The sequence below is a fragment of the Lissotriton vulgaris genome, chromosome 10 (assembly GCF_964263255.1).
Source record: "Lissotriton vulgaris chromosome 10, aLisVul1.2, whole genome shotgun sequence".
Lineage (NCBI taxonomy): Eukaryota > Metazoa > Chordata > Amphibia > Caudata > Salamandridae > Lissotriton > Lissotriton vulgaris.
Window position 1 is genome coordinate 111,648,547 of NC_141698.1, and position 13,203 is coordinate 111,661,749.

General features: G+C 43.3%; 1 protein-coding gene across 1 annotated transcript in view; it reads right to left on the reverse strand.

Moving 5' to 3' along the window:
* LOC147684780 (uncharacterized) overlaps positions 1–13,203 on the reverse strand; it is a 286,561-nt gene that overhangs the window by 109,466 nt on the left and 163,892 nt on the right. Inside the window, exons 11-13 of the mRNA XM_086939730.1 lie at positions 12,545–12,586; positions 9,694–9,815; positions 749–832 (exon numbers count right to left, since the gene is read on the reverse strand). Of these exons, the coding sequence (XP_086795856.1) occupies positions 749–832; positions 9,694–9,815; positions 12,545–12,586 (248 nt within the window). The remainder of the gene's footprint in view (positions 1–748; positions 833–9,693; positions 9,816–12,544; positions 12,587–13,203) is intronic.

A 13,203-nucleotide genomic window follows, 5' to 3' on the forward strand; every position in this document is an offset into this window, starting at 1 on the left:
TACTGGAGCATTTACTTAGGTATGTGCTCCTAGAACATCATGGCTACCTCGGGTTACATGGGGAAAACAGGCCAAAGATAAACATTTTACGTCATACGGTACCTTTTGATGACCCGTTTTGCAACTTTTCACTTGAACTGGGTGAAAAATGTATTTGTAAACTCCCGCCTCCCTTTAGTGCCTTTCAGTGTCAGTAGTTTCATGGCTATATGCACGCCTGACTTTAATAACGGCATTGCAATTTTAATTCTAGTCTGCCTGTCTCCTTTGACACTAATGGTTTTATAAATGAACACTTTTTATTTAAAGGGCATTTAAAAATGACTGGTATATCCCTGGTGAAACAATATATTTATTTTCCCTTACACTGAAATAGTCTGACACACTGCAAAAGAGGCAAGGATGAATATAACGAATCCTAACTTCAAGGACATGCTTCAGTGGAAGACCTATGTAGATCAACAAAAAGCCAAAGCATAATTCCATACGGATGACTCTTCTTAGATACCATCAAGAAGAAAGGACCAATATCTAAGGATAGCAACAAAGCAAAACAATTTCTAAAGTTCCTGTAGATGCCTCCTGGATTTAGTTCTGATAAATCCACCGATGATGTCTCATGCTTGATATACATTTTCATATGACTCGATATGGAGGATGCAAGAATGAGAATCTATAAAAGATCTGTGCCGCCTTTGAAAGCTCACATTAAGCGAGTTGGTAAAAGTATAAGAACAATTGAACTTACTAAGGAATTCCGACATCCAGGCACCACTGTTCTTCTCTTCTGGCCGAGAGTAAGGGTCCAGGTAAAAGGAGGCAATGTGATTCCCTAGAATACAGAAAAACACAATCTGGTTCAATAAAACTCTCCTTTCCTACCACTGGCGATGAATGTTTGGTAAAACAGTAAGATATAATAACAACTCACTAGCGGCTTCGCTCCACTCTACATTGGATAAAAGATGTGTCAGAACAGAAATTCTCCACAACCATAGAGGGACTCTTGAGTGCTCAAAACATTTTCAACTTCCAAGAAATGCACTTAAAAGTTTTCAATCTCCCAATTAGGGCTAGTCTAGAGGCTGTCTGAGCAAATCATCATCCATCCTACCCTAATCACTAAAGGCTACATTAAAGGGATGCAAGAGTGCCATCTCACTACCTAGGGTGTAAGGGTTCTACCATGTGTGGTGATGGGACCATCTGTTCCACCCTATACAATGCCTTCTCATTACTGACTCCTTTTAAAGTTAAGTATCTCACTTTTATGAAACTAAGGAGCCTTTGGCTTTCGCTGAACACAGAACATCATTTAGGCTGGGTTTAAGCTAGGCACATGAACGCGTTTAGTGCCACCTTATAAAATGAGTAATTTCTTTAAACTAATATGACTTTTCTAACTTAGTAGGGCTTGCTTTAGGAAAGTACTTGGGTAAAATTCAAATTCTCATCATTTGGTACCATGGTTCTCCAATGCCCTAAATTAGGTGCATGGCAGACATACAGTAACACCTTACTCTATCACTGCAAGCTCATAGAAAAGTACGGAAATGGACAATATAACTAGGTTGGTGCACATAAGCTGAGGTAGAGCAGCTGCATTTGCCACATCTTGCAGATTTTCCAGGCTAGTAACAAAATCTGCACATTAGAAAATGCACTTCCCTTGAATGGGTTTCTATATATGGACGACAACAGTCTGCACACAAACACAATATTACTGAAGGCTCCATGTGTACTTTACATCATGCTTGGCTAGGGCAGCAAGCTATTAGGTTAGGAAACAGCCTTTACCATGCAGTCACAAGCACGCAGTGACTTTACAAAGCGGGCACTACAACGAATGCGTCTTTAGCACGCGTTCCTTTAGCACACAAGTCATTAGAGCGACTTGCTTTAGGGAACACGGTGTTGGATTGGTGTTGGATTTTAAGTCCAACACCTTCCCTATAACACAGACTGGAGTTGGATTAGTAAATTATACTATTCCAAAGTCTAGTGCTTCCATAAGGCAAATTATTGTAACAACTTGCACGCTAAAGCAAAGAGTGATCACAACACATTTGCTGTATTGCCTGCGTTGTAAAAGCATGTGTGGTAAAGGCGTGCATGGTTCCATCATACATCCATTAGCTCAAAGGGCATCCAGAGAGTACTTAGCCAGTGAAATAACAGGGAAAGTATTACGTCAGGGTTATTGAGGACTTCAGTCAAAAACAACAGGTATGTTCTAAAATACTTTAGCACAAGAAGGTTCCTTACAGTGCTTTATTTCAACCGGTGAAGACAGGAGGTGGGCGCTGGTATTTATTTTTGTGAGATGAAAAAAAACGGAGAAAGAAAGAGGAAACAAATAAAACAGTGACAAAGGGTGAAAATAGGGAGGAAAAAAAACTGCCACTCTGTTTTAAAGACATGAAGATAGTTTGGAGGAAAAAAGAGGCAACAGGTGGAACCAGTGGTTATGTTGTGAAAAAAATAGGTGCCGGATCCCTCGTCAAGAGGCAGCTTGTACCAGCTTCTATTATCGCCGCCTATAACAGAACTCACCCTACAGGTCGGGAGAGGATGTGGCGTAACGGACAGAGCTGTCGACTTTGGAGCTTGGGAACCAGGTTCAAGTCTTGGTTTAGGCACAACATACTGTGATTCTGGGAACATCACTTAATCTCCCCGTTCCTACAAAAAATGAATATCTCCTTAAACGGTGCTCATGAAAAGCCCTCCAATTCCTGCTCTGAGTTTGCGCTATAAGAGCCGGTGTTGACGATTAAGTGCAGGTGTCGCGCACCAGACATCACCGGCTCAAATTAAGCCTAGGTGGAATCATGACTAGCCTGCCTCAGGATTCAGCAAACACAGCATTCATCTGTGCCGGCAGTGGGCTTCTAAGAAAAACTTTGGGCCCCTGCATGTAAGTTTAAAAAACAAACTAAATCAAAATAAAAAATGTTTATCATTGAGGACACGCAGGCCATGCTACTGATTGAAATGATTAAACACATTTTGGGGACATTGGCACATGTATAGAGAGATAGGCGTGTATGAAACTAAATGTTGAAATTCTAGATTATGTTGTTGTTACACTTTTCTTGCTCTCCTTATGATAATCCCTTCAACCCTTTGACCAGTGAAGTTAGAGTAATCTAAGATCAGAGCCACTAGAATGATGCAATTTTGCAGCTGCTGCATTTTCCGCATATTTACGGATTTATCACATATTCCATCATCTGCTGCATAATCTGCATATTTTAACAAAAAAACTGTTTCTACAAACGCTAGGAAAAAATGCTAAAAACGTGGTGACAGCGGAAAATCCTTTTCAAAGGTTTACTGGGAACTTTTGTTTTTGCTATTGCTGTATTTGGGTATGAAATTGGCACAGATAATGAGAAACCTTCGCCAAGATAGTGTTAATTTGTGTAAAAGCAACAACATTATGGATTAATACTATCACAAAATGTGACATTACGCCCCACGATTTGCCTTCTCTTCACCCATAATTTAGGCAACTCTGCTACATTATTTGGTCCTCCTCTGCCGCATAATTTCGATGGCCCAGCCTACGATTTCAAAGGATGCCCTCCCCTAGAAAGGTAACACTTTAGAGATGAAGGAAACTGTTGTTGTTTAATGTAGGCATGGGTAGAGGATTTACTGGTACAGAGTGTAATAAAGACCCCTATTAATTGTGTGTCAAACAGATATAAAGGCACTGCACAAAATCTGTGGTCCAGTGAGCATGTAAAAAAGACATGTTTGTGCACTCGCACTTGAACTACAACATAGAAGAACAAATGGCTATGCTTGAAAGCAAAAAAGAGTCTTGCGACACCCTTATTATTGCTGGGAACATCCCACAACAATGGTGACAAGACAAGCCTCTGTCCAACACATCTGCTTGCTTCAGTTACTATCTTCTCTTTCTCCTTGACAGAGATATCATTGTATAAAATAACAAGCATTTGCAATGCAATAGGTCTCGCATTAGGAAAGTTTGAGCTATTGGTATTGTAAATGACAATTTTTTTATTAATGTGTTGGTTTTGAAAATAGCTAAATTAATAGCTTTGTCATTGACAATGCCAATAGTTTTAACTTTCGCAAATGTGACACCTATAGCATTTGTACTGCAATATGTGTTGTATTTACGTGACTTGGATGTATTGATATTACAAATAACAATGGCTTTTAATTTTTTTAAGTAATTAATACTTAAATGAAAGTTATTGTAATTTATAATGGCAATAGCTTAAACTTTTGTAAATGACTTTTGTGAAGATTATGTTCAGTGTATTTTATTGTGACGAAAATCCAAGTACAGAAGTGAAATATTAACATCTTTTTGTGACATTTGTAATAAAGCTTGAAACATTGAGAGAACATATTTGAACCAGTTGTCGTTGAATGGTTGCACAGATTGATGTTTTGGTGGTGACAAGTGATGTTGTGGTGGCGACGAGTGATGTTGTGGTGGCGACGAGTGATGTTGTGGTGGCGACGAGTGATGTTGTAGTGGCGACGAGTGATGTTGTGGTGGCGACGAGTGATGTTGTGGTGGTGACGAGTGATGTGGTGGCGACGAGTGATGTTGTGGTGGCGACGAGTGATGTTGTGGTGGCGACGAGTGATGTTGTGGTGGCGACGAGTGATGTTGTGGTGGCGACGAGTGATGTTGTGGTGGCGACGAGTGATGTTGTGGTGGCGACGAGTGATGTGGTGGTGGCGACGAGTGATGTGGTGGAGATGAGTGATGTTGTGGGAGGGCGATAGATAGATAGAGTGAGGGCGATAGATAGAGTGAGGGAGAGAGATAGAGTGAGGGCGATAGATAGAGTGAGGGCGATAGATAGAGTGAGGGCGATAGATAGAGTGAGGGCGATAGATAGAGTGAGGGCGATAGATAGATAGATAGATAGATAGATAGATAGATAGAGTGAGGGCGATAGGTAGATAGATAGAGTGAGGGGGATAGATAGAGTGAGGGAGATAGATAGATAGATAGATAGATAGATAGATAGATAGATAGATAGATAGAGTGAGGGCGATAGATAGATAGATAGATAAAGTGATGGCGATAGATAGAGTGAGTGTGATAGATAGACAGATAGAGTGAGGGCGATAGATAGAGTGAGTGCGATAGATAGATAGATAGATAGATAGATAGATAGATAGATAGATAGATAGATAGATGGTTGTGTGTGTTTTGTTGTGTGTGTGTGGTTGTGGTTGTGTGTGTGGTTGTGTGTGTGGGGCTGTGGGTGTGGGGTTGTGTGTGTTGTGTTTGGGGTTGTCTGTGTTGTTGTGTGTTGTGTTTGGTGTTGTGTGTTGTGTTTGTGGGGTTGTGTGTGTGGATGAGTGTGGTTGAGTGTGGATGAGTGTGGTTGAGTGTGGTTGAGTGTGGTTGTGTGTGGTTGAGTGTGGTTGTGTGTGTGGTTGTGTGTGGTTGAGTGTGGTGTGTGTGTGGTTGTGTGCCTGTGGTTGTGTGTGTGTGTGGTTGTGTGTGTGTGGTTGTGTGTGTGTGTGTAGTTGTGTTTGTGTGGGGTTGTGTGTGTGTGGTTGTGTGTGTGTGGGGCTGTGTTTGTGGGGTTGTGTGTGTGGGGTTGGGTGTGTGTGGGGTTGTGTGTGTGGGTGTGGTGGGGTGTGTGTGTGGGGTTGTGTGTGTGTGGGGTTGTGTGTGTGGGGTTGTGTGTGTGGGAGGTTGTGTGTGGGGGGTTGCATGTGTGTGGGGTTGTGTGTGGGGGGGGGGGGGGTTGCATGTGTGTGGGGTTGTGTGTGTGTGGGGTTGTGTGTGGGGGGTTGTGTGTGGGGGGTTGTGTGTGTCGGGGGTTGCATGTGTGTGGGCTTGCCTGTGTGTGTGTGGAGGTGTGTGTGTGGGGTTGTGTGTGTGGGGGGTTGTGTGTGTTAGAGGTTGTGTGTGTGTGTGGTTGTGTGTGTGTGTAGAGGCGGTTGTGTGTGGGTTTGTGTGTGTGTGGGGGGTTGACTTATCATTTAACTTGCAACCAAGCAGCTTCTGTTCACAAGCTTGAAAGCAGCAGTTACATAAATCGGGAGCTGCAGCATGCCCATGGCTCGCCAGTACATGTTATAAATGAAACGAAGCATAATGTGTTCGGATCGCATTACAAAGAAAGGCAATAACAAGGGGGTTGTAAGAGGGGGGTGGGAGGGGGATGAAATGGAGAGAGCTCCGACACAGAGAGCCAGAAGAGGATTAATTTAAAATAAGGCTTTGATTAGAGAACGGGCGCGGAGCCAGGTGGAGCGAAAGTGGGTGGGGGATGGGTGGGGGCAAAGAATGAAACTACTAGAATTCGCGAGAACAAGATGAAAAGTGAATGGCAGAGCAGGAAGGTGCGACTCTGGGGAGGGACGGGGCACAGCAGTAGCTTAACTGGGGGAAACCTTTATTAAAAATAAAACAAATAAAAAAGGAATGAATACGGTGGTTGGGTCGGGGGTGGGGAAGGCAAGAACAGCAACAGACGGAGATGTGTTTTTATCTACTGTTTATAGGGAGTGTTGTTATTTGTCTTGCTCTCGCTCCTCCTGTCTGTTTGTCTACCTCTTTCTGTCTGTCTGCCTGCCCGCCTCTCACTGCGCATCAGAGTGCCTGCCACTCAGGGCCATGCGCACCTCTATTTTTGGCAAATAACGCTTGTGCGCCGGGGTTAAACTTGGCAAACTCTAATTACTATACATGATGTTAAAAACCCTCCCATGCCATTCAAGAGAGTGAATTATTAAATAGGCTTCTATTTAATTGCGAGAGAGAATTATTGTAGTCCAATCAACTGACAAGTTATAAGAGAGCAGAAGGGAAAGGAGGGCGCTGTACATATATCGTTGACGGGAAGAGGGAAGACAAATAGAATAAAGTGTGTGTGAGAGACAGGGAGTACGAGAAAGAAAGAAACAGGAAGGGAAGAATGGAGACATTGAAAGGAGTGGTCAAGAGAAGAGAAAGAAAAAAGCTGAAGGTTAGAAAGGGGTACAGCGCGAGGATGCAAAAACGGATGAGAAGAAAACGAGAGACGAGCCACTGGTAAGGGAAGAGAGCGAGGGCGCGTGTGTGAGAGTATGAGAGGGAAGTGCTTAAACAGTGACCAGGGAGGAGAGACCCTTGGGGCTGTGTGCGATAAATTAATTAAAAAAAATAAACGCGAGTTGTGCGAGGAAGAGGAGAGAGGGGGAAGGAGGGAGGGAGGTGTCGCAGCCCTTAAAGGATTTTCTGGTATTGCGCTGAGAGGGGCGGGAAGCAGCTTCCTTTGAATTCTGATTGGGGGGGCAGGGGAGCAGCAGCCTTTGAAGTCTGATGCCCAGGCACAGACAAATGGTGGTGTGTGATGTGTGATGTGGATGCCGTTGATGTGCACGCGCCTGGCTCACATGAACTGTACGCGATCCGCAGCTAGGTAGACTTTTCGGACCGCTTACTATAATCTCGCCTATCAATCCCTACGGCATAGAATAGGCAAGACCTAAAATCGGAAAATTACTTGGTGGCCACCTTACTCGCATAGACCATGGTAGATGTTTTCTAGATTCATCGGAGTGCCAGCTTACAGTCAGAATAAGTTACAAGAGACCAGAGCAAAGTCAGATAAGTCTTATTTGCAGAGCACTGAAAATAGGTCACCTTTCAGTGCATAGGCAGGGCCACTGGAATTATGTGATTCTGTGGCTATGGTGTTTTCCACATAACTATGGATTTGCCAAATAATACATCATCTGCTGTGTAATCAGCAGATTTTAACAAAAAAATTGTCTCTAGCTACAAAACAAATGGCAACATGTGTTCCTTCGCCATGGCAGCCCCTTGGCAAAAGTTAACTGGTCGTCTTTCAGCTGCTTATTGCTGTATTTGGCATTTAAACTGGCACTATTGAGGAGAAACCTTTACACTGACTGTGTCACCCAGGTGTAAAAATGACAATATACTGATGTAATGGGTAACAGCCTTTACAAAGCGGCCGTTACCACACAATACCTTTACCACAAATTCATTGCAATGCATATGCCTTTACCACACATATCTTTACCACAACCTTTACAACGAAAATGTAAGCATTTTTCAGGAAAGTGTATCATATATCTATCTATCTATCTATATATATTTGGGCAAGGGCGTTTCTATGGTCGGGTGAGGGTACTGTGTGGGTAGGATATTTTTAGGGTTTATGGAAGGTGAGAGTATTTGGGTGGCAAGAGTATTTGGGTGGCAAGGGTATTTTTAGGATTTAGGGTGAGTAGGGGTATTTGGGTGGCAAGGATATTTTCAGAGGGAAGATGGTGGGGGTAAGGGAGAGGGACTGTCAACACATGCACTCTACAAGAGTGCATGCAAAAATGTTAAAAAAGAGTACCTGCAGGAGCCTTCGGCCAGTGGACGGACACTTACTGCAGACAGGAAGCGATACTTTGTCCACGCTCCATGGCAGACAGACATACGAAAACCCAGAAGGAAGTGGAGGCCAGGGGGAAGCTCTGACCAATAAGAAGCAAGGAAACAAGAGTGGCGTCAGAGCCAACCAATGTCAAGTAATGGGTGGGCTCTAAGCCTGTTTAACACTTTTATTTTTTTGCAAGTACAGTGCAAGCACATCTTATCACACCCCTGAAGAATTTGATGAGGGGCCTCTGAATCTCCCCTTTCTCACAAATATGCAATTGTGTATATATATGTATATTTGTATATATCTTACCTTATAGACCCCAACGCCTGTACCCTAAAAATACCCTGCCTACAAATACCCATACCCACCCTAAACCAGAAAATCCCCTTGCCACGCAAATACCCTCACAAACCGTAAAAACAAAAAAATACCCTTGCCACTTATACACCCCTATCCACCATATACTCTAAAAAATACCCTTGCCAATACACCTAACCACCCTAAACCCTAAAAATACCCTTGCCACCCAAATACCCTCCCCCACTCTAAAAATTACCTTGCCACCCAAATACTTTTACCCACTCCCAAAATACACTTGCCACCTAAATATCCTCATTCTCCCTAAACCCTAAAAATACCTTTGCCACCCAAATACCCTTACCCACCCTAAACCCTAAAAATACCCTTGCCACCCAAATACTCTTACCCACTTCAAAGCCTAAAAATACCCTTGCCTTCCAAATATAGCCCCCAATATAGCTTTATAATTACCTGCTAAATTTTTACTTTTTCGTTGAAAAGGCATGCGCGGTAACGGGATACGAGTGGCAAGATGTTGTGTGTTAAAGGCATATGTGTTGTAATGAACGCATTGTAAAGGCACGCGTGGTAATGGCATGCATGATTCCGTCGTATATCTGTATCAATACTATCAAAGAATGTGCTGTATTATGCCACATAATTGGGCTTTTCTAGCCACAAAATGTGGTCCTCCCTGCCACATAAATTGGCCTCCAGTCACATAATTTGGACCTCCCCTGCCAACTAACTCCAACAGCCCTGTGTATAAGGTATCAGTCATAGAGTGGCCTGAAGAGAAACAAAACTTGTGGTGACCAGCTGGTGACTGTGTCTTGGATCCTTACAAACCTATGACGTGTAAACTCCTGCTCAGGATTTAACTCTTCCAATAGTAAACGAAGTACATTAAAGAGAGACAAGTAGCATGAAACACATTCGCGAAGCCAACTTACACAGGGTACAAGGTGCTAGCTATGACTGTCAGCAGAATCACCTTTTTCATCCCAGACGGTGAAGAAGCGAACGTCAGGATGCCAGACTTCTGCAGCCCCATCAGCCGAAAGGACTGTGACCCCAAAGAGATCCTTACAAAGCTTAAACATGCCTTGCAAAACCCTGCAGGTGACACAACACACGTCCATCAACTCTGAAGGATTCTTACCACTATGAAGAATCTACACATAATCACCTGCAAGTGTCAATCTGAACCAATTGAATGTCTTTGTGTTGGCAACTGTATAGGGGAAATCCACGCTTCTGTGTTCTACATTTTTTTTTATTGTTTGCAGTTTTGTAAAACACAAACTCACCCCAAGGACATAAGAGAGATTTACATTAGAAGCAGAAATTACACATTCTTATTAACAGGGAATTTCAGTGATCTGCCCAGAATCACAGGATGTTGAGCTGAGGCCAGGATTGGAACCTGGTTGTCAGTTAACTCAGGAGCTCACAGGAAAGCAATCAACGTTTTCTCAGACTACCAACAGTTTTGACACTTGGAAAAAGTATTGTTGATCAGACACTTGAAATTCAGTAAGAATTCACAGGAAACCAGTGGCATAACACAAAATGATGCAACCCTTTTGAATGTGAGGAGGGGCCCCGTAGTCTCCCACATCACACAAATATTCATTGGCCTTGGACTAAATGGGGGCCTCCTGAGGAGCTGGGGTCCCCATGCCCAGCATGAGCTGCTGGGACCTTTATTACGATCCTGAAGAAAACACTGCAACATTCAACTATATAAGTCCTCTGACCGCGGTGTAATGTAGGCCCCTGCAGCACATGGAGGCTCCCAACTCTACAGAGGACACTGATTCAGCTCATGACCAATGCATATTTGAGAGTGAGGGAGATTTCGGGGCCCCTCATCACATTTTGCACTTGGGTGATAAGATGTGCTTGCACTGTTCTTGCAAAATCTCTTGTAAACAAAAAAAAAAAGCTTAAAACAAACTTAGTGCCTCCCCCATTAATTAACATTGGTTGGCTCTGACGCCATTCTTGTTTCCTTGCTTCTTATTGGTCAGCGCTTTCTCCTAGCCTCCGCTTCCTCCTGGGGCTTTGTGTGTGTGTCTGCTATGGAGCGTGGGCCAAGTATAGCTTCCTGTCTGCAGTCAGTGTCCTTCCACTGACCGCAGTCTCCTGCAGGACTCTTTTATAACATTTTTGCATTCACTCTTGTAGAGTGCATGTGTTGGCAGTCCGTCTCCCTAAGCCCCACCCTTCTCCTGCTGTTACTGGTCCCTCCCTTGTGTTAATTTGCAACCACCCTCCTGCTGCTGTCGTTGTTTCTTCCCTCACACTATGGCTGTCCGTGGTTTCATCCCCAGCCCATTGGCCTCCTCTAGCTGTCTGTACTTTGTTGTGCCCCACCCCTGTCCCCCTTCTGGTGGCTGGGTTTTGTTGATCTCTTCTGTGCAATATGTAAAAAAACATTGAGAAAGACAACATATCTCGCACAGGCGTTAAAAGTATTGGCTTTTCCAATGCTTGTTAATTACGCCACTGCCTCTGACAATAACATGCAACATCCCGCTCACTCCCTCATGTGCACACTTCCATATGTTTATCTGGGGTCTAAAATCATTTCGAGATTACTCTCAATTGCGGTGTGCTGTGTTTAACATGTTACTTGATATGTATAATTTTAATGTGACTTTTTGTAGATTTTTTTTTTTTTTTTTTACGAATGAGTGTGATACCCTGGGCTTCTTTTCTTTCCTTAACCCTAATTATACTTTTTCATTTTGCTTATCCTTTGCCTAATCCTGTACTCATGCGCATAAACTGTATATCCTTTCTATACTCTAATCAATAGAGTATCCCTATACCTGACAACTGTTCTAACACTGTTTGACTAAATATTTCCTTAACTCCTACTTAAACCTGAAATGATCTTTACCCTTGCACTGTGCATTTGTCTGAGGTATTTTTCTTCCACTGTTCTTATAGTTCCAATTTTTGCTGACTTTGTGCTCCCCATGATTGTCATCCGGGCCAGCCTGGCCGCACCGGGTACCAGGCGTTTTCCCAGTGTGCCGGAAGGCCGTGATTGTTATTTTTTTATGAACACGTCACTTATGGGAACAACATGTACCATATCATCCCTGAAACCACGCAAGACTCCCTGCACAACAGAAAACATTGATCAGGCAATCCGGCCTCTCACACTGAACACAGCTGCAAAAGGACACCTGCTAATGAAACAACCCAGCAGAACCAGCACTATGTGTTAGAATCACCATATATTTTAACTTCTAGCATCCCTTTGCTTGAATTTATATTTTAGATATCAATGCAAAGTTGTTAATGCGGTAATTCAGCCTGCGTGAATATGTCCTTAGAGTCAGTGGTTCTTGAGAACCCATTTCCAGGCAGTGTTCTGGAAAGAAATCCAGAAAAGTTATCAAATGGCCAATATTCAAGATAAAGGGCAAATTCCTATGGCACACTCATCCAAACACAGAAAAGCCACCCAAACAAATCCACAGCAAGGTAGAAAAATTAGGACAAACCCACTGAACAGACTCAATCGTACATGGTCACAGTGACTTCTGAATGCACTATGAAGCAGCCGCGGCCCATGCAGGTAAGAGCGGTGGGACCAGGTGTGGGGGGATTTCGACGGACGATGGGAAATTAAATAAATAATTAATTTTCTCTTGTTGTTGTCTGTCGAAATCCACCCCACCCGGCCCTACTGCCTCACCGCTCTTACCTGCACGGGCCGCGGCTGCTATGAAGAGCCAGTCAAATTGCCTATTTGTGCCATATAAAAGCAAACAACATAACCTAACAACACAATACAAAGCAAAACTGCCAAACACATGTGTGCTCACCTCTCAAGTGGAAAATAGGGCCTCACCTTTTCTTCAGTTATACTGTAAAACAAAACACATGACACATGTAAGACTGTTGAAATCAAATGACACCTAGTACCAGTGAGGACAGTACTTAAAATTGCAAAGATTATGCCCACACAGAAAATCATTCAATTAACTTGTTCTAGTCTGTACAAGCAGGAATGATCCAGGAAAGACCTGGGTCTTTGACTAGTAGCACATCCCACTGGCACATGAACCCTGGTTACCGATGGGTCTAGAGCCCTTCCATTGGCTCCTCCGCCACCCTTTTCTCACACAAGGATGGTGAGATGACCTCAACATCTTGTTTAACCTTAAACTCTGAACCAAGAGTGTGTCACAGCTATTATACCTAGTTCTCCCTAATGCTAAGGTATACCAACAACCGAGTAATAGGTGGAAAAGCGAACCCATCCCATTTTTATTGCTACTGCAATGTTAGGATCAGATGAAACAACGATACATAAATTGATACTTGTATAGCGCACTACTCACACGCAGGGGTCTCAAGGTGCTTGTACGAATACCGCTGTGGAACCCATCCTAGCTAAGCATGGGCGGAAAATCCGTTCCGCTCGCGGATTTTGCGATTTTCAGTAAATTCGCAATCCGCGAACTCTCGCGAATTTACCGAA